This window comes from Dendropsophus ebraccatus, chromosome 1 (genome assembly GCF_027789765.1).
Source record: "Dendropsophus ebraccatus isolate aDenEbr1 chromosome 1, aDenEbr1.pat, whole genome shotgun sequence".
Lineage (NCBI taxonomy): Eukaryota > Metazoa > Chordata > Amphibia > Anura > Hylidae > Dendropsophus > Dendropsophus ebraccatus.
Genome location: NC_091454.1, coordinates 11467943 through 11494189, shown reverse-complemented (window position 1 = coordinate 11494189; position 26247 = coordinate 11467943). Strand labels below are relative to the sequence as shown.

General features: G+C 47.0%; 1 protein-coding gene across 8 annotated transcripts in view; it reads left to right on the top strand.

The window, feature by feature from the left end:
* Positions 1 to 26247, top strand: part of DGKI (diacylglycerol kinase iota) — a 152509-nt gene that overhangs the window by 5365 nt on the left and 120897 nt on the right. The window contains exon 1 of one of the 8 annotated variants that reach the window (XM_069967026.1): positions 26211 to 26247. The exons of the other annotated variants lie outside the window; for them this stretch is intronic. Within the exon in view, the coding sequence (XP_069823127.1) occupies positions 26219 to 26247 (29 nt within the window). The 5' untranslated portion in view covers positions 26211 to 26218. Of the gene's footprint in view, positions 1 to 26210 lie in introns of those variants that run through there. 8 annotated transcript variants of the gene reach the window in all.

Here is a 26247-nt window from a genome sequence, read left to right as displayed (position 1 = left end):
GCAGTATAACACTGATATACAGGTGAGGGGGGACAGTATAACACTGATATACAGGTGAGGGGGGACAGTATAACACTGATATACAGGTGAGGGGGGACAGTATGACACTGATATACAGGTAAGGGGGGCAGTATAACACTGATATACAGGTGAGGGGGGACAGTATAACACTGATATACAGGGGGGACAGTATGACACTGATATAGAGGTGAGGGGGGACAGTATAACACTGATATACAGGTGAGGATGGACAGTATAACACTGATATACAGGTGAGGGGGGACAGTATAACACTGATATACAGGTGAGGGGGGACAGTATAACACTGATATACAGGTGAGGGGGGACAGTATAACACTGATATACAGGTGAGGGGGGGACAGTATAACACTGATATACAGGTGAGGGGGGACAGTATAACACTGATATACAGGTGAGGGGGGACAGTATAACACTGATACACAGGGGGGGCAGTATAACACTGATATACAGGTGAGGATGGACAGTATAACACTGATATACAGGTGAGGGGGGACAGTATAACACTGATATACAGGTGAGGGGGGACAGTATGACACTGATATACAGGTGAGGGGGGGACAGTATGACACTGATATACAGGTGATGGGGGGACAGTATAACACTGATATACAGGTGAGGGGGGACAGTATAACACTGATATACAGGTGAGGGGGGACAGTATAACACTGATATACAGGTGAGGGGGGACAGTATAACACTGATATACAGGTGAGGGGGGACAGTATAACACTGATATACAGGGGGGACAGTATGACACTGATATACAGGTGAGGGGGGACAGTATAACACTGATATACAGGTGAGGGGGGACAGTATAACACTGATACACAGGGGGGGCAGTATAACACTGATATACAGGTGAGGATGGACAGTATAACACTGATATACAGGTGAGGGGGACAGTATAACACTGATATACAGGTGAGGGGGGACAGTATAACACTGATATACAGGTGAGGGGGGACAGTATAACACTGATACACAGGGGGGGCAGTATAACACTGATATACAGGTGAGGATGGACAGTATAACACTGATATACAGGTGAGGGGGGACAGTATAACACTGATATACAGGTGAGGGGGGACAGTATAACACTGATACACAGGGGGGGGCAGTACAACACTGATATACAGGTGAGGGGGGACAGTATAACACTGATATACAGGTGAGGGGGGGACAGTATGACACTGATATACAGGGAGGACAGTATAACACTGATATACAGGTGAGGATGGACAGTATAACACTGATATACAGGTGAGGGGGGACAGTATAACACTGATATACAGGTGAGGGGGGACAGTATAACACTGATATACAGGTGAGGGGGGACAGTATAACACTGATATACAGGTGAGGGGGGGACAGTATGACACTGATATACAGGGAGGACAGTATAACACTGATATACAGGTGAGGATGGACAGTATAACACTGATATACAGGTGAGGATGGACAGTATAACACTGATATACAGGTGAGGATGGACAGTATAACACTGATATACAGGGGGGACAGTATAACACTGATATACAGGTGAGGGGGGACAGTATAACACTGATATACAGGTGAGGGGGGACAGTATAACACTGATATACAGGTGAGGGGGGGACAGTATAACACTGATATACAGGTGAGGGGGGACAGTATAACACTGATATACAGGTGAGGGGGGGCAGTATAACACTGATATACAGGTGAAGGGGGACAGTATAACACTGATATACAGGGGGGACAGTATAACACTGATATACAGGTGAGGGGGGACAGTATAACACTGATATACAGGTGAGGGGGGGACAGTATGACACTGATATACAGGTGAGGGGGGGGGACAGTATAACACTGATATACAGGTAAGGGGGGCAGTATAACACTGATATACAGGTGAGAGGGGGACAGTATGACACTGATATACAGGTGAGGGGGGGGGACAGTATGACACTGATATACAGGTGAGGGGGGGACAGTATGACACTGATATACAGGGAGGACAGTATGACACTGATATACAGGTGAGGGGGGACAGTATAACACTGATATACAGGTGAGGAGGGGACAGTATATATTGTTTCGCCCTCTTGGTCATTGTGGACGTTGCTGATCTGGTCTTTATAGATGTAATGTGAGAAGCCATTGATGTGTGTGTGTGTGTGTGGGGGGGGGGGGTCACCTGTGTTCGTCTGTTACTGTGCAGGTGGCCATGTTGGTCCCTCTCCCAGCAGTGAGTGTATGTAGTGCTGTAGCGGGTGCGGGGAGTGTAGCGCTGTGTGTCGGTGTAGCAGAGCTGAGTACTTGGCCCGGTTCCTAATAGAAGCTGTTACAGACTTATTGTCTGGTGTTAATGAGATGGATAATTGTATTGACGATCCTGACATTTCGGAGTCCGCGCCGGTGGCGCACCGCCTTGTTTTCCTACGATTTCTTATGCAAAAATTATTTATCCGAGCGGCTGGATGTCTGCGATGGGGCGTCGGGTTATTTAAAGGGACAGCGCCTTCTTTACTACACGTTCTCAGTGGGCTGTCATGTGAACGTCCACATCCTGCGTACAGAACGGCCGCCTCTTCTTACAGAGCGAAGAGCAGCTCTGGAGCACAAACTGCTACTGCTCTAAGATGTGAAATACTGTGCACAGGGAGATTCACAAGCAGAGCTGGAGAGAGCGAAGAGCAGCTCTGCAGCACAACCTGCAGCTCTAAAAGATGTATAGATAGATTTATAGACACCGTTGTAGCTGCAATTACAGAACGAAGAGCAGCTCTGAAGCACAAGTTAAGCTTAGAAGCACTGATTTAGCTGCTATTGCGAAAGGAAGGGCAGCTCCGGAGCACTGCATACAAGTGAAATACTGTGCACACGTAGACTCGGGAGCACTGCTGTCATGGATAGAAGAGCAGCTCTGGAGCACAAGCTGCTGCTCTTTTGAGTTTAATGGGAACTCCACTGTTTTTCAGATTAATTGGTGTCAGGAAGTTATACAGATTTGTAATTTACTTCTGTAAAAAAAAAATCTCCAGTCTCCCCATACTTATCATCTGCTGTATGCCCTGCAGGAAGAGGTGTATTCTTTCCAGTCTAACACAGTGCTCTCTGCTGCCACCTCTGTCCATGTCAGTAACTGTCGAGAGCAGGAGAGGTTTTGTATGGGGATTTGCTGCTGCTCTGGGCAGTTCATGACAGGGACAGAGGTGGCAGCAGAGAGCACTGTGTCAGACTGGAAAGAATACACCACTTCCTGCAGGACATACAGCAGCTGGTAAGTACTTAAAGACTGGAGATTTTTTCAATCGAAGTAAATTACAAATCTATACAACTTTCTGACACTTTCGCCAGAGTGCCCCTTTAAATACTGTGCACAATCGACTTAGAAAGAACACTGGGGTAGCTACTATTACTGAATGAAGAGCAGCTCTGGAGCACAATCTGCTGCTGTATCAAGAGCAATATAATGCACAGGTAAAGTCAGAGACACTGCTGTAATGGATAGAAGAGCAGCTCCGGAGCACAAACTGCAGCTCTAACAAGGGAAGTAAGAGCACAGGCAGATTCAGGGGCACATATGATCTCTGTGATGTGGCTGCTGGGATTTGTAGTTCCCCTCGGGATGGGGCTGCACACAGGGGTACATAGGATCTCTGTGATGTTGCTGCTGGGATTTGTAGTTCCCCAGGGGATGGGGCTGCACACAGGGGTACATAGGATCTCTGTGATGTTGCTGCTGGGATTTGTAGTTCCCCAGGGGATGGGGCTGCACACAGGGGTACATAGGATCTCTGTGATGTGACTGCTGGGATTTGTAGTTCCCCTCGAGATAGGGCTGCACACATAGGATCTCTGTGATGTAGCTGCTGGGATTTGTAGTCGGGATGGGGCTGCACACAGGGGCTCTCTGTGATGTGGCTGCTGGGATTTGTAGTTCCCCTCGGGATGGGGCTGCAGCCACGTCTCTCCCACAGCCGCAGGAAATTATCAGGTTGGTTTCGGCTTTGGCTCATGAAACGTGGAAGGTTCCTAAAATACCAGGCGGGGGGGGGGGGCAGGGCTCCGGGATTCCCATCCACTTATATAGCTGCAGGGACCGGGACTTCACCTATTCACTGTAGTCAAGACCTCTGCTTGCTGTCACTAAATGTGAACCCGCACCACGAGGACTGGGGTGTTTCCATTCAGTGACAGCAAGCAGGAGTCCCGGTGACTCACAGAGCATTGTCTGGACTGGATGCAATTGTAACAGATCCTCAGCTCGACTACAGGGAGGGACAGCAAGAAGAGAGCTTGAAACGTTGCAGAACCGGATAGATTTGTAGATGCCTGCAAACAGGAACAGTTCCATCCACTGACAGCAAGCAGAGTTATCTATATCAGCAAGGGATTGGACCACAGTGTATATATGAAAGTTACTGATCTACAACAATCCCTCAGCTGTGTGATGTAGCACAGGAAGATGTGAATCACGTCCACAGGAACGCTTCCATTCACTGACAGCAAGTAGAATTATCAATATCCGTGAGGGAATCGAACTACACTGTATATTAGAAAGTGGCCGATCTAGAACAATCTCTCGGCGGTGGGATGTAGCACAGGAAAGAAATGTTTCCATTCACTGACAGCAAGCAGAGTTAGAGTTATCGGCAACACTCCATATTCTGGTAAGTTGCCAAACCGGAGATAATTGTAGCAATCCCATAGCTGTTAGAAATAAATATGACTGAAAGGGAATATTTCCATTCACTGACAGCAAGCTAGTGAGAAGTGGAAACACAGTGAATATTAGAAAGTTTAAGAAGCAGAAACGGTTGTGGTAGAAAGTCAGAATGATGTGAATAAAGCTGCGTGTTAGAAGGAACATGTCCATTCCCTGACAGCAAGCAGAGAGGAAATAAAACACAACGTATATTAGATAGTGGCAGAACCGGATGCAATGGTAAAAAGTAGATCAGAAAGATGTGTGTACGAACAGAAACATTTCCTTTCTCTGACAGCAAGCAGAGATCTTGATATTGGTTAGGAGCTAAAATAAAGTGCAGAACTAGATAGGATTGTCAGAGATGTAAGAAGATGGTCAGGAAGATGTGTGTGCGACCTGAAGTCTATCCTTTTTCTGACAGCAAGCAGAGATCTTGATATATTAGAGCCCTGTATATTAGAAAGTGACAGAACGGCATACAATTGTGATAGATGTGAGATGTAAAGTCGATCCGTTCCCTGACAGCAAGCTGAGATCTTGAGATTGAGAAATTAGTATACAATATATATATTGGAAAGTTGCAGAATTGGACACATAGGTGTAAGAAGTAGATTGAGACCTGAAGTCCATCCATTCACTGACAGCAACTAGAGGTCTTAATATCAGTGAAGAATTGAGACACAGTGTATATTAGAGAGTTGCAGAGCCGTATACCACTGTAACCAGCAGACCAGGAACTTGTGGGTGTGAGCGGGAATATTCTCATTCACTGACGGCAAGCGGAGATTGTGATATCGTTGAGGAAATGCAATGTATATTGGAAAAGTATTCTCTGAGCTGTGGCTCTCCAGCTGTTGCAACACTACAACTCCGATCATAGCCTGATGGGAGTTGTAGTTCTGCAACAGCTGGAAATGCAGAGCTTGTCAAAGCATGATGGGAATTGTAGTATTGCAATACCCAAAGCTTGCCAGGGCATGCTGGGAGTTGTTGTTTTGCTACAGGTTGGCGGTCTCTTCATTTGCAAAACTGCAACTCCCAGCATGAGGTCATGATAGGAGTTGTAGTTTTGCAAAACCAACAGTTTGCCAGGGCATGCTGGGAGTTGTAGTTTTGTAAGACCCAGAGCTTGCCAGGGCATGCTGGGAGTTGTAGTTTTGTAAGACCCAGAGCTTGCCAGGGCATGCTGGGAGTTGTAGTTTTGTAAGACCCAGAGCTTGCCAGGGCATGCTGGGAGTTGTAGTTTTGTAAGACCCAGAGCTTGCCAGGGCATGCTGGGAGTTGTAGTTTTGTAAGACCCAGAGCTTGCCAGGGCATGCTGGGAGTTGTAGTTTTGCTACAGCTTGGCGGTCTCTGCATTTGCAAAACTACAACTGCCAGCATGAGGTCATGATAGGAGTTGTAGTTTTTCAAGACCAACAGCTTGCCAGGGCATGCTGGGAGTTGTAGTTTTGCAAGACCCACAGCTTGGCAGGGCAGTTGTAGTTTTGTAACAGCTGGAAATGCACAGTTTTGTGGGGGCATTCTAGGTGTTATAGTTGTGCTGCAGGTTGGCGGTCTCTGCATTAGACTATAGCAATGCTTCCTGTATGTACGTGGTCGGCCATATTGCTGGGCACCCAGCTTTCCCAGAGATGAGTAGACCTCTGGCAGGAGGGGGTGGGGGGTAATTACTATGTTCAATCCCGTCCCTCGAGGTCGGGAACAAGGAAACATCTGCGCGGCGAATCCATAAAAATAACCCGGTGCTTCAGAGTATAAGAGGGGGAATGTGGCGTGCGCTGCCGCCCTGACATCCACACCCGCCAATTAGCAGCAGCGGGGCCCACGTGTAATCCAGGACCCCGGGGTGGTCAGCCGCACGCTGCACGGCCCCCCTCCTCCTCCTCCTCTTCTCCTTCACTGATGGCGAGGAATACGGGGGACAGCGCTGTATACCGTACAAGGAGATGCCGCTATTAATAGAAGCAGGAGGCTAAATATAGCGGCGAGATATCTGATAATCCCAGGATATACGGCGATGACTCACACCCGGCCTCAACGCCGCCCACCTGACACTGTGCCGACAACCGGGGCATTTATATTTTATAGTTATAGTCCGAGGCTTTTCAGAAGTCTAGGAAAGCTGGGTGGAAACCAGTAAGCGGGTGATTCAGTGTTAAAGGGGCAACGTCTTATGGGAGAGGGAACCTTTCTATATACTTTATAGTTATAGCTATAGTAGGAGCCTCATGGGTAGATTTGCCTTTCAGGAGTGTAGGAAAGCTGGGTGGAATCCAATATGGGGGTTATTCAGTGTTAAAGGGGCGACGTCTGATTGAACGCCTTATAGTAGAGGAGCCGTTATATATAGTTTGCAGTCATAGTATAGTTTCTTACATAGATTTGCCTTTCAGAGGTCTAGGAAAGCTGGGTGGGAAGCAGGATGGTCGCCATTGCAGATTTGAAAGGGTGACACCTGATCATATACCATATAGTAGAGGAGCCTTTTTACAATATATAGGATATAGTACTGTTTCCGAGGTAGATTTGCCTTTCAGAAGTCTAGGAAAGCTGGGTAGAAACCAATGAAGTGGTTTACAGTTATGTTATAGCTTGCAGGGTAGATTTGTCTTTCAGAAGTCTAGGAAAGCTGGGTGGAATCCAATAAGGGCGACGTCTGAGTGTACACCCCATCATATACATATATGTAGCCTCATAGGTAGATTTGTCTTTCTGGAGTTTAGGAAAGTTGGGTGGAAACTAATGTGGTGGTTAATAGGATTTAAAGGGATGACACCTGATGGTACGTACACCCTATGGTAGAGGAACCTCTAGAGATACTTGATAGTTAAAGTCCAGTCTCATAGGTAGATTTGCCTTTCAGAAGTCTAGGAAAGCTGTGTTAATGTGATGGTTACTTCGCTTTCCTATGATTCTGAATAGTAAATCTGCCTAATTATGTGCATAGGTGGCGCCAGGGGATGTGTAACTCCAGGGAGTGCCTTTCAGGAGTGCAGGAAAGCTGGATACAAACCAGTGAAACCAGTCTGAGGGTTAGACAAGAAGCTCTCAAGAAGCGGTTATTTAAGTTTCCTATGGATCTCTATAGTAAATGTGCCTAGTATGTAGCTAGGTGGTTTGGCTTTCAGGTGTCTAGGAAAGCTGGATGGGAACCAATATGATGGTTAATACGACCCCAGGAGATGGTTCTTCAGGCTTCCTATAATTCTGAATGGTAAATCTGGCAGTTATGTATAAATAGATGGTGGTAGGTGATTTATAGTTTCGTAGAATTCCCTTTCAGGAGTCCAGGAAAGCTGGGTGCAATCCAAATAAACCAATGTGTAGTTTCCTTAGTACTTAGACTTAGTACTTAAGGTTTCCTAAGATTGTCAATTGTAAATCTGCCTAGGGTGTGTATGTAGGGTGTGTAGTAGCAGGGGACTAGGAGCTTCATACCTAGAATTGCCTTTCAGGATCCAGAAAAGCTGAGTGCCTAATGCCTAGGGATTGTCATCATGTTTTTCATGAACGTGCTGGGTCCTCAAGGGAGACACTCTTGGATAATAGATGTAAGCCCTGAATGAGAGGTTACACCTAAGGTGTTTATAGGTCGGTTTTATAACCCAGAGACCCTATAAATTCCTATAAAACCCATTGTTACTGGTTTTCCACTGTGGAAATCCTTTTTTTTTTCTTTCAAAATCATCAGACGACAGGGTGAGGGGCTGGTAAGAACCCACATGATTGGTGTAATCTACATGAGCAGGTGTTTGGTTTCCCTGCACTGCCTCCACAGGAGAGACAAGGAATTACATGGGGACCATTGGAATACATTAACATGCTGGATCCTCCAAAGAGAGACACTCTTGGCTAACAGATTGAGGTCCTAAATAATAACCCGAACCCCAGCAGGGTGTTTAAAGGTGGAATTTTATACTCAGACTCCCCTTTTAGAATAGGGTCCATTTAAAGGGAACACCGCTTTTTGTAGTTTGCTAATTTTAAGGGCGAATTTGTAAGAAAAATATTAAAAACTACAAAAAGAGGCGTACTAAATCTAGGTGTAGATTTGGATCATGATTTACTCCAGCGAGCAGGCGTAAATCAAGATAAATGAGGCACAGGAGGAGGTCACGCCTCCTCCCGCCTCATCAGGCCCCCCCAAGCTCCCCCAGTCCGCCCATCAGGCGAGCGGGGCGTACGCCAGGGAGAAGGGGCGAATCTGCACCTTCTCCCTGGTGTACGCCTCGGGCGGATGCTTCATAAATGTGCCCCAATATGTTCATGCAATACATGGCTTCAGTAGACACCATGTAATTCCTCATTTCACCTCCGGAGGCAGTGCAGGGAAACTAATCCATTGCCCCTAGGTGTTCAAACTGACGTTTTCGGCAGCGGGACACTCTGCAATCTGCTAATTTTTGGGGGGCAAATTTGTCAGAAAAAAAGAGCGTGTCCTGCTGCCTAAAACTCCAGTGATCGGCTACAATCAGCTGGGACACTTAGGAGCAGGTGTTTAGTTTCCCTACACTGCCTCCACAGGTGAAATGAGGAATTACATGGTGTCTACTGAAATCATGTATTGCATGAACGTATTCCCTCCAGAGAGAGAGAAAGAGAGACACGCTTATTTAAAGGGGTTATCCAGTGCTGCAAAAACCTGGCCATTTTCTATCAGAGACAGCCCCTCTCTTGTCTCCAGCTTGGGCGGGATTTTGCTGCTCAGTTCTATTGAAGTGAATGGAGCTTAATTGCAAACCGCACCTGAACTGGAGACAAGAGTCGTAATGTCTCTGAAAGAAAGTGGCCGTGTTCTTGTAGCACTGGAGAAACCCTTTAATAAATGGAGGTCCTAAAAAGGTCGGTTTTATAACTTAGACACCCCCTTTAAAATGGAGTGTATTTAAAGGGGAACTAAGACAAAGCTAACCTGCTGATATCGCTGAGGATGAAGACATGTCTTTTACCTTCATCCTCAGCGCCGTTCCCATTCGTTTTTCCCTGGGGGTGTGGCTACCACCCCTCCGAGCACCGATCCGGCCAGGGTGGGGCACAACTAACAGCACGGGAACAGCCAAGGATGAGGGTAAGAGACATGTCTTCATCCTCAGCGCCCTGTGCCCACTGGGGTACTATCAGCAGGTTAGATTCGTAGATCTCTCTCTGTGGTTTTTCATATTTTTTTTTTTTACAAATACCCCCCCAAAATAAGCAGATCTGAGAGTGTCCCCCCAGAAAACCCATGTGATCGACAACGGGTGACCTAGAAACAGGTGTGTAGTTTTATTACACTGCCTCCGCAGGCCAAATGAGGAATTACATGTTGTCAATTAAAATCATGTTCTCCAACCTTTTGCTTTCCAGCTGTTGCAAAACTACAACCCCCATCATGCCCTGACAGCTGAAAGCCTTAAGTCCTTAAAGGGTCTATTTAAAGGGCAATTCCTCTAAAAAAATTTTTTACATAAAAGCCATAGGGTCCCCATATAAGAAGGTAAGGGCCCCGCCATTGATGTGTGCTTCTCTCCCTTAATCTCCATGAGGCTATTGTGATGCAGTGCACGTTGTTCTTTGCAGCACGCTGTAAAGTCTCTCACCTCGGGGGAATTCTCTAATTTCCTGTACCTGTAATTCCCCCCCCCCCTTTCATTTTCTCGAATTTGTCTAAACACTCGGATTTCTCGGCTCCCCTCTGGAGAATAATTGAATTTCCTTCTCTCCGGAGAGCTCCCTAATGTTCTTTGCAGACGACACTAATGTGATCGGCCTCACAAAATCCGCCACTCATTACCATAAGAGGGTCAGGGGTCACTGTTTCGTCATCCTCCATGTTTACGGGAAGTCTTAAGGGCGGGGGGTCGTCCACTGTGGACCGGTCCAAGATGGAAATGTAGGGGCATGGCATGGAATGCCAATGGTAGTCTGTGGAATCAGAAAGCCCCTTTAAGTGGTGGGAGGAATAAGTCATGATGTCCCCCCCCCCCCCACTGGCTCCAGAATTACCCCCATGCTCCCACTGATACATTTGCACTGATACATTGTAACAAAGCATCAGCCCTAATACTTCTTACAGCTGAGGGTTTGTTACAGCAGTATCCAGTCTATATATATATATATATATATATATATATATATATATATATATATATATAATATATATATATATATATATATATATATATATCAAACATAACTTTTCATATCTTGCTGCCCATGGTGAGACTAACAATTCCTTCCATACTTGTTATTATCTATTCAGTCTCCTTCCCCCAGTTCTGAGCTGCTGCTTTCTACTGAAAGCACAAAAATGTGTGTGTGTGTGAGCTTTTCTCTCTGTCTCCCCCTCCTCCCTCCCTTCTGAGACAGCTGATGTAAACAAGTCCCTGGCAGGCTGTATCTGCACCATGCTTAGTCTGAGGTAAAGTTGCTGATAAACTCCCTGTTATTATCCCTCCCAGCATTACAAAGAAGCTACAATGTTGCAGATACAGCCTGCCAGGGACTTGTTTACATCAAGGAAGGGGAGACACACAGATTTGTGTCTTAAGCAGAAAGCAGCAGCTGAGAACTGGGTGAAGGAGGCTAAATAGATAATAATAATAAGTATGGAAGGAATTGTCTCACCATGGGCAGCAATGTATCAAAAGTTATGTTTGAGTGGAATACCCCTTTAATACTTCTACAGCTGAGGGTTTGTTACAGTTGTATCGGGACTGTAGAATATAATATAGATTTCCAAAGACTTAATTCTTGTGACCCCATTGGGATGTATAATTCTATTGTTAGTCATAGGACAGCCCCTTTAAAGGGATAGTTCAGCAAAAAAAAATAAAAAATCTTTAACATCAACTGGTGTCAGAAAGTTATATAGATTTGTAGTTTACTTCTATTATAAAATCTCTAGTCTTCACGTACTTATCAGCTGCTGTATGTTCTGCAATCTTTCCAGTGTGATACGGTGCTTTCTGCTGCCACCTCCAGAGCAGGAGAGGTTTTCTATGGGGATTTGCTGCTGCTCTGGACAGTTCCTGATATGGACAGAGGTGGCAGCAGAGAGCACTGTGTCAGACTGGAAAGAATACACCCCTCCCTGCAGGACATGCAGCAGCTGATTAGTAATGGAAGACTGGAGATTTTTTTTTATAGAGGTAAATTACAAATCTTTGGCCTTTGGCTGTCAGGGCATGCTGGGAGTGGTATTTTTGCAGTAGCTGAGTTCAGGACTATGGCTAGTTCAGGGCTGTGTCTCAGCACCATGGACAGCACCAACACGAGCCCGGAGGATGGAGGAGTACATCACATAGGAATCACAAGGCACCATACCCCCTCCCCTCCTCCATCGGCTGAGCAGCGAGATGCCGACCTTCCCTCCCTTACGTCCCATCTGATTTGCCATTCGTTCCCTTCAAGGAATTCTGCCAGTGTTTTTGTCTTCCCCCTCCGGGAGCTATCAGCTGCTCCCAGCATCGCCGCCATCTCTCGCTCATTTTCACGCTAGGGCTGCTCAGCCTCGCCGTCCCCTTTGAAGTGGCTGTCGTCTGTTTTGCCTGCGTGCCGAGGCTGCCATGTATTCAGACATTAAAGAGAACTGCAGATTTTTTATTTTTTTTTTAAACATTTTAAAATTTTTATTTGCAAATACAGATCTGAATATATATATATATATATATATATAAATTTTTTTTTTTATGTATTCAGTGCCGGAGGGGGAAGGGGGAATTTTCTAGGTGAAATTAACTCATTGATGGGAGGAGAATATGAGCTAATCCGGCTATGGGCTGTAATATTGGTATCTTATATAACCGCCATATATGTGTATATAAGTAACCGCCATATCAGTGTTTACATAGAGGGGATCCACTAGGTCTGAGTCACTGAACAGGTTCTGGTCACTCACAGGGCACCATCTATGTCATACTTTCCTTTGGGGACTATATGACGCTATTATAGACACTATGTAGTACTTTCCTTTGGGGACTATATGACGCTATTATTATAGACACTATGTAATACTTTCCTTTGGGGACTATATGACGCTATTATAGACACTATGGAGTACTTTCCTTTGGGGACTATATGACGCTATTATAGACACTATGGAGTATTTTCCTTTGGGGACTATATGACGCTATTATTTAGGTCCTGTAAGGCAGTGTTATTTGGATACTGTATGGCACTCCTATGAAGCATTATATTATACTGTCATACGGACACTGTGTAATACCTTCTTTTGGGACTATTTATACTGTTACTTTGGCGCTGTTAGGCGGTATTATTTAGCTGGTTGCTGGACACTGTAGGTAAGCACTCCTTTGGGGACTGTATTGCAGTGTATGTTATGGGGCTCGGAGGGTCCACCTTCAGCATCTATACAGATTTTGGGAATCAGATGGTCCACCTGTAGCATCTCTGCTTCCACCTGTAGCATCTCTGCCCCCCCCCCCGCCTGTAGCATCTCTGCCCCCCCCCGCCTGTAGCATCTCTGCCCCCCCCCGCCTGTAGCATCTCTGCCCCCCCCACCTGTAGCATCTCTGCCCCCCCCCGCCTGTAGCATCTCTGACCCCCCCCCCGCCTGTAGCATCTCTGACCCCCCCCCGCCTGTAGCATCTCTGACCCCCCCCCCCCCCCCCCCGCCTGTAGCATCTCTGACCCCCCCCCCCCCCCCCCCCCCCCGCCTGTAGCATCTCTGACCCCCGCCTGTAGCATCTCTGCCCCCCGCCTGTAGCATCTCTTCCCTCATCTATAGCGTCTCTGCCTCCGGACACGGTGCGGCACAATACACAGGCGGTAATGGATACGGCTCCCTGGTTGGTAGTTAATGCCGGGCGCACATTACTGGGTATTAGGTGAGCGGATGACTCACGATAATGCTCGGACTCCATTAACTATTCATAGCTACATTGGTGTTTCCCTTGGTGTCTGCTCTATATTCTTCCTGTGCAACCTGATCCGGCACGTAGTGTTATTTTCAGCCGCGAGGCGAGGGCTGTGCCGCCCCGGTGGATGTGGGCCGCCGTACCCATCCCCACTCAAGCATACAGCTTGTTTTACTTGTAAATATGTTCAACCAGATAGAACATCCTCCGTCTGCTTCTGTCCAGCCAGCACGTGAGCCGCGAGCGCGGGGCGATGCCAGAAATACTGATCAGTCGTGTGCCAGGGAACGGGCCTCCAGAGGTTCAAGGAATCAGGATGTATTGTATTCACGGACAGCAAGCAGAGATATTACAAAGTTACTTTAGCTACTGCTTTATGCCAGCAATGTGTTAGGGTAACGTTACGCCTTCCAGTTGCATGAATGCGCATTTTTTTAAAGGAATAACACACAAATTTTCAGGAGCCTTTCCCAATGCCAGTCTGTTTCTGCATTTTCTATTAGTGATCCATCTTGTATGTTTGACCACGTCCCCCTGTCTACCGCCTGTCCTGCCTAAGGTAGGCCAAACTCTGCCTGTCCTGCCTAACGTAGGCCAAACTCTGCCTGTCCTGCCTAAGGTAGGCCAAACTCTGCCTGTCCTGCCTAAGGTAGGCCAAACTCTGCCTGTCCTGCCTAAGGTAGGCCAAACTCTGCCTGTCCTGCCTAACGTAGGCCAAACTTTGCCTGTCCTGCCTAACGTAGGCCAAACTTTGCCTGTCCTGCCTAACGTAGGCCAAACTTTGCCTGTCCTGCCTAACGTAGGCCAAACTTTGCCTGTCCTGCCTAACGTAGGCCAAACTCTGCTATCCTGACCCCTGGACTAACTGCAATTCCTGCCTAGGCTCTGGGGTGTACATGGGCAGATTTATTGCTTTAAACCAGAGCCGAACAATTATATACATGGGCAGATTTGCAGCTGGAAAAGAGTGCAGATTGATGGTATATCCAGGAGTATTTAGTGCCCAAAACCAGCACCAATCACTGATTTATATATAAGGATGAAATGAGGGGTTGATCTTCCATATACACAGGCAGATTTACAGCTTGGAATGAGTGGGGATTGCTAATATCGACAGACACATTTACAACTCAAAATGATTGACAATCCCCAATACTTACAGATTTACAGCTTGAAACAATTGCCAATAGATGCGTGGTGATTGATGGTATTCACAGACCTATTTACAGGCCAAAGTGAGTGCCGATCCCCGATATACACAGGCAGATTTACAGCTCAAACGAGTGCTGATACCTGATATACACAGACCGATTTACAGCTCAAACGAGTGCCGATCCCCGATATACACAGACCGATTTACAGCTCAAACGAGTGCTGATACCTGATATACACAGGCAGATTTACAGCTCAAACGAGTGCTGATACCTGATATACACAGGCAGAGTTACAGCTCAAAAGGAGTGCCGATCCCCCATATAAACAGGTAGATTTAGAGACCAAAGCGAGTGCCGATCCCCGATTATACACAGATTTACAGCTCAAAATGACTATTGATCCCAGATATACACAGACAGATTTACAGCTCAAAGCAAGTGCCGATCCCTGATATACACAGGCAGATTTACAGCTCGAAATGAGTGCGATCCCCGATATACACAGGCAGATTTACAGCTCAAAGCAAGTGCCGATCCCCGATATACACAGGCAGATTTACAGCTCGAAACGAGTGCGATCCCCGATATACACAGGCAGATTTACAGCTCAAAGCAAGTGCCGATCCCCGATATACACAGGCAGATTTACAGCTTGAAACGAGTGCGATCTCCGATGTACACAGGCAGATTTACAGCTCGAAACGAGTGCCAATCCCCCATATACACAGGCAGATTTACAGCTCAAACGAGTGACTATCCCCGATATACACAGGCAGATATACGGCTCAAAATGAGTGCCGATCTCCGATATACACAGGCAGATTTACAGATAGAAATGAGTGCCGATTCCCCCATATGAACGGGTAGATTTAGAGACCAAAGTGAGTGCCGATCCCCGATATACCTGGTCTATTTAGGAATATTTCGTGCCCAAAATCAGCACTAATCATTGATATACACAGGAAGGTTTACAGCCTAAAATGCGTGGTGTAAATATTCATAAGCACTAGTGAAAATAAATGCCGATCACCGATATACACAGGAAAACGTACAGCTTGAACGAGTGTCGATCACTGGTTAATCTAGGGGTATATTTAGTGCCCAAAACCAGCACCAATCGGTGATATACGCAGGATGGTTTGCAGCCTAAAATGAGTGGTGTTCAATGATATTCACTGGCAGATTTACAGAACAAGACAATTGGCAATATACACAGGTATGAGTGCCGATTGCCGAGACCACCGCCAGGCGACCACCTGCCTGGTGAGCACTGATATTCACACACAGATTTACAGACCAAAACCAGTGCGGATTGACAATATACACAGGAAGCTAGAAACGATTGCCGATCAAGGTTTACAGCTCAAAATGCGTGGTGATCGATGATACTCCCGGGCAGATTTACACTCTTTAACAAGGAGCGATTGACATATATACACAGACACCTTTACCACCTGAAACGATTGCTAATATACATGGGCAAAGTGAGAGCTGAAAGTGAGTGCCGATGGACCTTGCTCGATCTATTAGCGATCCAACTGGCTCACTTTACTTGGCCCCTGAACCAAACAACCTCCTGGATATTTTTACAGATTCATCTCTCCGTTATCGCCCGCATAGTCACAGACTTTATCAATCGCTCCGTTCCACCTTAAATGCAAAACGCTCTCGCAGAAGATTTGCAAATTCACATCCTGTCCCGGTGCGGCCTCAAGTGAGTCACGTCCAAAAAAAAAAAAAAACATCCTCCTGGAAATCTGGATGGCACAGGTGAGAATTAAGCAGATGGTGACCCATATATCCTTTTTCGCCGGCGTGACCTTTAGAAATTTTTTTCGTAGAGCGATCAGGAATACGCGCCGGCGGCCGGGGCGCACAGAGGTGGGCGGATAATCTTTTTGCCATCGAAGATGAGACTATGACACCTGGTGACCTAGTTGAGACCCAGGTGAGGCGAGTGTCTGGGAAGTCATCCAGTTTTTAGCTACATCCGGCGTTTTCTAGATTTCACCTGCTTTTAGGCAAAGAAGCTGTAAATAGCGCACAGAGTTATCTACAACTAGGTATAAATCTGCAGTTATACAGATTGATGTCCTCGATGTGCCATCGTGTACTTAAAGGGGAACCCTAGGAAAGTGACTTTCCAAATGTATTGGCTCTGTAGAAGGCTTAGACACTGCTGTTAGGATGCATTCACACCACGGTTTGACGACACTTTGCACACATATCATGTGCAAATGGGATGCTCTTATGTATGTGCATATATATATATATATATATATATATATATATATATATATATATATGTATATATATTATAATCTTGTTGACTAAAATGACTATAGGTGACCTGTTTGGGCTCTGAGTGAAAGCACATAGCTGCTCAGCAGTGGCGGGTTAAATGTACTATGTGCCCTGGACCTATCTACCCAACCTGGGATCCCTCCCCACTGACACGTGACCCTAGAGCGATGAGCTTGCATCTGTGCTCTATATGTGCAATGCCTGTATTGTAAAGGGCCCGCTGTGTAGTTCCCCTTTAACATATGGCCCCCTGTATAGTGGCTACCTACATCCTCCAGCATCACCCACTTTGTCCTCCTTTTCTCCCTCATCCTCCAGCATCTCCGCTCTCATCCTCCAGCATCTCCGCTCTCATCCTCCAGCATCCCCGCTCTCATCCTCCAGCGTCCCCGCTCTCATCCTCCAGCGTCCCCGCTCTCATCCTCCAGCGTCCCCGCTCTCATCCTCCAGCGTCCCCGCTCTCATCCTCCAGCATCCCCGCTCTCATCCTCCAGCATCCCCGCTCTCATCCTCCAGCATCCCCGCTCTCATCCTCCAGCATCCCCGCTCTCATCCTCCAGCATCACCCACTTTGTCCTCCTTTTCTCCTTCATCCTCCAGCATCTCCGCTCTCATCCTCCAGCATCTCCGCTCTCATCCTCCAGCATCCCCGCTCTCATCCTCCAGCGTCCCCGCTCTCATCCTCCAGCGTCCCCGCTCTCATCCTCCAGCGTCCCCGCTCTCATCCTCCAGCGTCCCCGCTCTCATCCTCCAGCATCTCCGCTCTCATCCTCCAGCATCCCCGCTCTCATCCTCCAGCATCCCCGCTCTCATCCTCCAGCATCCCCGCTCTCATCCTCCAGCATCCCCGCTCTCATCCTCCAGCATCACCCACTTTGTCCTCCTTTTCTCCTTCATCCTCCAGCATCTCCGCTCTCATCCTCAAGCATCAACCCCCTCAGCATCTCCGCTCTCATCCTCCAGCATCCCCGCTCTCATCCTCAAGCATCAACCCCCTCAGCATCCCCACTCTCATCCTCCAGTGTCGCCCTCCTCAGCATCCTCCCGTTTCCCCCCTCCCCAGTAGTGGATTAAAAACCAAAGGTGAAACTCCCCTCCCACGCAATCCACTGTCGCTGTGGGTCTCCCGACGCTGCTCTCCCTTGTTCTGTCTTCTGGCACAGGTAGCATGTGTCCCGGCCAGGACTTCCACAGGAATTTCCATCTGCCTGTGCCGGAAGAGAGAACAGGGAGAGTAGCTCCGGGAGACCAGAGCCGGGAGACCTGCAGCAACGGTGATACGTGTGGTACCCAATTAAAGTTAGTGGGCCATGTGTTTGTATATGTCAGCATTTCGTTTTGACGTTTCCCTTTATATGATCAGTTATGGGTGGAAGTCATAAAGACCGGAGCCAAACTACTCAAAGGGGGCTCGAAGGTTCTTAATGGTTGGGAAGACCTCAGTACAGACTGCACATGGGGGCCACATCTGTGACTTGTAGAAGCCGGGTAACCTCCTATCCAGCTAAGACTGTACAGATATTATCAGCCGAGATGGTAAAGATAGAAGCCGGCTGACTCTCCCGGGAGCCACAATATTTTCTAAAGATAGTGCCCCCACCAGTATATCAAACCAGGTCATGCACCGAGGCTCTCCTACAGGCTGCCGGCAGCATGTGACTCTCACCGCCTTGAGGACGGAGGGAGGGAGCTGTCTGTGGGAGAAAGACAGATGACGCACTGAGCTGTGGCAGTAAATAGGATGTGGCCGGGAGCATGGAAGCCACCACCAGCCTGTGTGCCGGTGCCAGGGACGAGAAGGGCAGCGCCTCCTCCCCCGTATATTATAAACCATGGTCCTTGAAGAAGGTGACTGGCAAATAGATGAGATGTATGCGATCAAACCCCAATCCTGTTATGCTTCATATAAAGGTCTATTTAAAGGGGTTCTCCACTATTTTCGATGCCCTTTTGTTAGAGAATAGCTTGGTTCTTGCAGCTAAGACCTCCAGTGACCAGCTGTAATCTGTGAGGAAACCTGGCAGCAAGTGTTCAGTTTTCCTGCAGCACTCCTGCAGGATTAACTAAGTATTACACTGTTCTCTCAGGAAACAGTGGGCTTGTTCGGTGTCCCTGCAGCGCTCCCGCAGGAGAAATGAGGGATTACACAATTCTCACAGGAAACAGTAGGCTTGTTCGGTGTCCCTGCAGCGCTCCCGCAGGAGAAACGAGGGATTACACAATTCTCACAGGAAACAGTGGGCTTGTCCTTGTGCGGTTTCCCTGCAGCGCTCCCACAGGAGAGGCTAGGGATTACACAATTCCCACTAGGAACAGTGGGATTCTCCTTGCACTATTAGAAAATGAGGGTCCTCCAGATTGAGACATTCTTAATAGCTCTGACTATGATGTATCTAGGACCTAGTTTACCCGATGATCGATCTCTTGAGAATGTAGGATTAAAGCCCTATTTCACGAAACGATAATCGTTCATAGACTCGCTCAAACGACCGCTATTTAACGAGCATTTAACGATTTTTTAAAGCGAACTATAACACATAATACGTGTTGGAACGTGAACGATATCTGTAGTGTAACGATTTTTTTGCGGTCGTTACATGGTCGTTTAAAACGTTCGCCGGGCTGCATGTAGGTGGGGAATTTATAGGTGGAGGTGTGACACCTACTTTTTGAAAGACAATTCAAGAACGATTTAACGATTTTTTATTCAACGAAAAGATTAGCGAATTATTGTTGAAAGACCAACTATTTTTTTTCGACATGTTGAAAAAAGATATTGAACGACTCAACGACGATTTCGCTGTTGTCGTTCGCTCGTTTATAGATATTCTACTGAACGAATATCGTTAATGAGCGGTCGTTTGAACGATTTTATGATCGAAAAAGTACCGTGTTTTAGGGCCTTTAGGGGCAGAGGGGTTGATGTCAAGGTGCAGAAGGTATATAGATGAGGGGTATGTGAAATTACCACCCCAATCATGTTATGCCTCATATAAAGGGGTCCTCCATTTTTGATGCCCTATTGTTAGACTACCTGATGTAGTAAGTGTTAAGTTTCCCTGCAGCACTCTCGCAGGTGAAATTAAGTATTGCACTGTTCTCGCAGAAAACAGTGGGCTTGTATATGTAGTATTAGTATGGGCCGGGTCCTCCAGAGTAGGAGACGTTCTTTCTTTATAGCTCTGGCTGATTTTGCCCATGATGTAGGTCGGCCTAGTATCCAGTTTCCCCCATGAACGGTCTCATGGGAGTGTAGGATTAGGGGCAGAGGGGTTGATGTTAAAGTGAATTTGTGCCGTAATAAAATCCATCTTACAAGTCTCAGTCATTCACCAGGGAGCTGCGTACTCTATACGACCTTGGGCAATACAGTAATGCAGCCGACTGAATACCGAGGAATCCAAGTGACTGGCAGACGACTGATCCTATCTACAAAGAATAGAAGCAAACAAAGACCGCTCATTGTCACTCCGATAAAAGGCTTGGGGTTCCCAAGGAGGAATCCTGCTCCGCTTATATATAAAGCCGGGGGACTTACAGGAGGTTTCCGAGGCTGAAACGGGTAAAGGGGCTTCCCGAAAAATTGGCTTAGGAGATGGGAGACTTGAGCGCCCCCTATCCGGTGTTGGTGGGTTAGGGATCAGCAACAAAACAGCACCACCCTTGTTTTCAGGTTGTGTGCGGTATTGCAGCTAGTCTCCATTCACTTCAATTCATTATTATTGTTTTTTGTCTTTTTGTTGTGATCCATAGTCAGAGTGTCTTTTAATTTCTGCGCATTACCCACAAGACGATGAACACGGCACAGAAGTCTGCTGCGTCCCCTTCCCCCACGCTACTAGCAACACAGGCAGAAAGGTGACAGAGTGTAAGGGAGGGGGAGTGTTGGGACCAGAGCGCTGGTGGTGCTGGTGGTGGTGGGGGGTGTCAGCTGGTTACTGCAGGAAATACGCCATATACATCTAATATGTGTCTGCTGGGAGAAGAGACAAAAGATGAGACCTCCGCTAATGTGACTGCTAATGACAGTGTGGAGGCTGCCGAGCTATACAGCTGTATACAGAACTACTCCACCCCCCATCCTGCTGCCAACGTTAACGCCTTCACCACACACTGTAACTTCTGTAGAGAGCAGAATAGTGAGTGCAGCTCTGGAGTATAATACGGGATGTAACTCAGGATCAGTAATGTAATGTATGTACACAGTGACCTCACCAGCAGAATAGTGAGTGCAGCTCTGGGGTATAATACAGGATGTAACTCAGGATCAGTAATGTAATGTATGTACACAGTGAGCCCACCAGCAGAATAGTGAGTGCAGCTGTGGAGTATAATACAGGATCAGTAATGTAATGTATGTACACAGTGATCCCACCAGCAGAATAGTGAGCACAGCTCTGGAGTATAATCCAGGATCAGTAATGTACACCCGCCATTGTTCCGGCACTATAATAGATGATTGCAGCTTGTGTTCCTCTTACATCCAGTTACACTTTCCGCCGCTGTTTGGTCTTGGAGGAAACATTACCTGCCGCGCTCCGGTGATAGTCAGCGACCTGTGACACGTCATGTAACAGGCGCTGCCATTAGCACAGTGTATCCAGCTATATATAGCCCTTGTGTACATTGTATCTCTCCGATGTCTGGCTGGCACCTCTCCATACAGCGTCCTGCTATACGGTTACACTGCAGCCAAGTAACAGCAGAGCGCCCGGCGTATGCGCAGTATAGGGTGAATATCAGGTCAGGACGGGCGGATAGAAGGAAACACAGCGGGGGCGGCACATATTGTACACGCCGGGCCCTGTCAGCCATGACAACCGAGATGTGTGCAGAGCTTGTCATACAGCTGACCAAGCCTCACTTAAAGGGATTGTCCAGGATTATAGAAACATGGCCCCTTTCTTTCATAAACAGCTCCTCTCCCTGTCCTCAGTTTGGGTGTGTGGGTTTTGCATTGTAGTGAATGGAGCTTAATTGTAACACCACATACAACCTGAGGGCAGGGGTGGCGCTGTTTTTGCAATAAAGTAGATGTGTCTTCTATCTATCTCTATATATCCTATCTTTCATCCATCTCTCTCTTCTGTCCCCCCCCACAGTTGTCCTGGAGGAGGGCAGGAAGCTCCATCAGTGACGGTTTACGCAGCGCTGATCCCTCCTGTGCTGGTAGTTTGTTACAATGTATCAGTGCAGGTGTATAGAAATTCTCTACACTGGATACATTAGTCACCCAGCATTATCCTGTACTGGTATATACCCTCCTGATACCATTGTCCCTATTCACTGACAGCCAGCATTATCCTGTACTGGTATATAGCCTCCTGATACCATTGTTCCCATTCACTGACAGCCAGCATTATCCTGTACTGGTATATAGCCTCCTGATACCATTGTTCCCATTCACTGACAGCCAGCAGAGCTCCTGATAGTGCTGGTGATGCTCACATTATATACAGTGTATGTGATCATTAACCCCTGGATTGCTGGATGGGGGTGGTGGAGGCGGGCGAGGCGTGCTGGGCATGATGTAATTACAGGGCCAGGCTGTACTCTGTTCCTCTACCACATAGATGTATGATGACGGGGCTCAGGATTACAAGGCGCCATCAGATGTGGTCTGCAGCATTAACTCCTTCAGAGCTTAACATCCACTGCATCTCTGTGCAGTTACAAATGTGACCTTCAGAAGCCTGGGAAAGTGGAGCTGGGCTGAATCCAGTGTCTGAGCGAAGTAGAGAACCCTGACAATGTGTACGGCACATGGATCATTGTATAACTAGGTTAGAGACTATACAGCTCACATAATCCTTGTCCCAGGTACAGCTAGTATGTCTCTAGTTATCACCCAGCTTTCCCAGGTTATATCCTATATAGTCCTTGTTATCACCCAGCTTTCCCAGGTTATATCCTATATAGTCCTTGTTATCACCCAGGTTATATCCTATATAGTCCTTGTTATCACCCAGCTTTCCCAGGTTATATCCTATATAGTCCTTGTTATCACCCAGGTTATATCCTATATAGTCCTTGTTATTACCCAGATTTGCCGGGTTATATCCTATATAGTCCTTATTATCACCCAGCTTTCCCAGGTTATATCCTATATAGTCCTTGTTATCACCCAGCTCTCCCAGGTTATATCCTATATAGTCCTTGTTATCACCCAGCTTTCCCAGGTTATATCCTATATAGTCCTTGTTATCACCCAGCTTTCCCAGGTTATCTTATATAGTCCTTGTTATCACCCAGCTTTCCCAGGTTATATCCTATATAGTCCTTGTTATCACCCAGCTTTCCCAGGTTATATCCTATATAGTCCTTGTTATCACCCAGCTTTCCCAGGTTATATCCTATATAGTCTTTGTTATCACCCAGCTCTCCCAGGTTATATCCTATATAGTCTTTGTTATCACCCAGCTCTCCCAGGTTATATCCTATATAGTCCTTGTTATCACCCAGCTTTCCCAGGTTATATCCTATATAGTCCTTGTTATCACCCAGCTTTCCCAGGTCACATCCTATATAGTCCTTGTTATCACCCAGCTTTCCCAGGTTATCTTATATAGTCCTTGTTATCACCCAGCTTTCCCAGGTTATATCCTATATAATCCTTGTTATCACCCAGCTTTCCCAGGTTATATCCTATATATAGTCCTTGTTATCACCCAGCTTTCCTGGGTTATATCCTATACAATCTTTGCTATCACCCAGCTTTCCCAGGTTATATCCTATATAGTCCTTGTTATCACCCAAATTTCCCAGGTTTAAGCTAGTATGTCTCTAGTTATCACCCAGCTTTTCCAAGTAATGTCCTTCCTGTATAGTCCTTGTTATCACCCAGCTGCCCCAGTTTGGATTTCACCCAGCTTTTTCAGGTAATAACCAATAGGGTCCCAGTTATCACACAGCTTTCTGAAGTTACAGCCACTAGGGTCCTTGTTAGCACCCAGCTTTCCCAGGATACAGTCTATTTATTGCGGCCACCCAGCTTTCCTAGGTTATCACCTATGTATTTCTTGTTCTTTGGTTATAACCAATATAGTTCCTGTTATCACCCAGCTTTCCCAGATAACAGCAAGCATGGTCCTAGTTTTCACCCAGCTTTGCTCAAAAATCCAATCTGACAGATTATGCGGCAGAAGCGTCAGGGTATGTGTGTATGTATGTGTGTGTATAACTATGCAGATCTGCCATTCAGGAGTCTGGAGAAGCTGGGTTATAGCTAATATGGGACAGTTTTCACCCAAGTCCTTGAACAGCAGATCTCTCTAACCAGGGAAATGTGCCTGTCAGGAGTCTGGGAAAGCTGGGTTATGTCACATAAGATTGTCACAGCCAATCTTCTCAGGTTATTCAGAGAAAAGGGGTATGAGTGCCACCTATCACCTGGCAGGTCGGCTTCTCAGGTGTCTGGGAAAGCTGAGTTGAACCAATATGTTCTCACATTCACCAAGCTTAAACACCAGATCTGTTTGTATTTGTACATATTAGTTGTTCAGGTATCTGGGTTACAGCCAGTATAGTCCTCATTTTCAACTTTTTTGGAACATCAGGTCAGTCATATGGGCATAAAACACTGGTGAAATGATCCAGCAACTATAAAGAGCGTGACGCCACCTATTGTGAGGGATGGCAGTGAGTCAGTCAGGCTCCTCTATGACTCTTCCTATAGTCACATAAGTAAGTGCCCCCTTAAGGGGGGGGGGGGGGGGGCGGCGTCCACCCGTCTGGTGCTGGCCCGATCCCGGCTGATGTATAATAGGATCTGGTCGGTGTGTCGGTAAGAGGATATAGATTTGGGTAAGAGGATAGCAGTAATAGGATGCCGCCTGTATCAGTCGCCGACTATCAGAGGAAGAAAGCGGAGACCTTCCATATAAATGTGATTGGGTCATGTGATCTGTCTAGATATAAGATGGCTACAGTACAGGTGAATCCCATCCGATCATTATAACCAGTGTCCCCCGACTTACATAGGAGCCATGCCTGGATTTATAGCTAGTCCCGTATACAGCTGTGTCTGGTGTAGACAATGCTCTGTGAGCTTACAGCCTGAGGCATTGTACATAGCTAGTCCTGCTCCACACCTACACCAGTATATATGGCACTTGGTAGGTGGGGCCCTGGTACACAGGTATACATGGCACTTGGTAGTGTGGGGGTCTTGGTACACCAGTATATATGGCACTTGGTAGGTGGAGCCCTGGTACACCAGTATATATGGCACTTGGTGGGTGGAGCCCTGGTACACCAGTATATATGGCACTTGGTGGGTGGAGCCCTGGTACACCAGTATATATGGCACTTGGTGGGTGGAGCCCTGGTACACCAGTATATATGGCACTTGGTGGGTGGAGCCCTGGTACACCAGTATATATATGGCACTTTGTAGTGGGGGCCCTTGTATACTAGTATATATAGCACTTGGTAGGTGGGGCCCCGGTTACAGGTTTTGCATTGGTGCCCAGACATAATAGTTATACCCATTTCCCTCGTGTCAGCAGGTGAAGTATTGGGCACCATATTGGGCACCCACTTTGCCCCCATTACCCATCCAGTAACTCCAGATGGCCATAGATCATAGATTACCCCGGTTCACTTTGGGCCCTGATATTTGAGTCATCTTATTCCATTGGGGACTACAACCCCCAGCATGTTCAGCAGCCGTGGAAGGAGGCGATACCAGAAGACAAGAGTCAGATTGATAGGAGCAGATAGGATTGTGACTAAAAACCCCCCGGGGGAGGGGGGAGAGGAAGGATTGTAAAATTTAGGTGGCAAAAATCCCCAAGCCAGGCAATTCCAGCGGCAAAGAGGCTTAGAGGAATTGCTATGCAAATCTTAAACACCGCTGAGAGTAAAGCCCAGTAAATCCCGGGCTACAGTAACTATTATCCGGCCCCCTCCTTCTCCAGCGGCAGCCGGTCACTGCGAGACCACACCGCAGCCAGAGCCGTCTCCTTACAGGACCCCCGGTGTGCGGTGTCACCCTCTAACCACATCATCTCTACCCTGTATACCCCCGTACACTCTACTGTATATGGGGGGGGGGTGACCCACGTGGGGGAATGCTTAGCAGGCAAAGAGGATAAAGATTAATGTCTCCATGGCAACCGTTGCTGGCACGAGCGAAGATGCGATGCCAGTCAGTGATGAGCGCGATGCATGTAGATCCATTGTGTCATGTGAG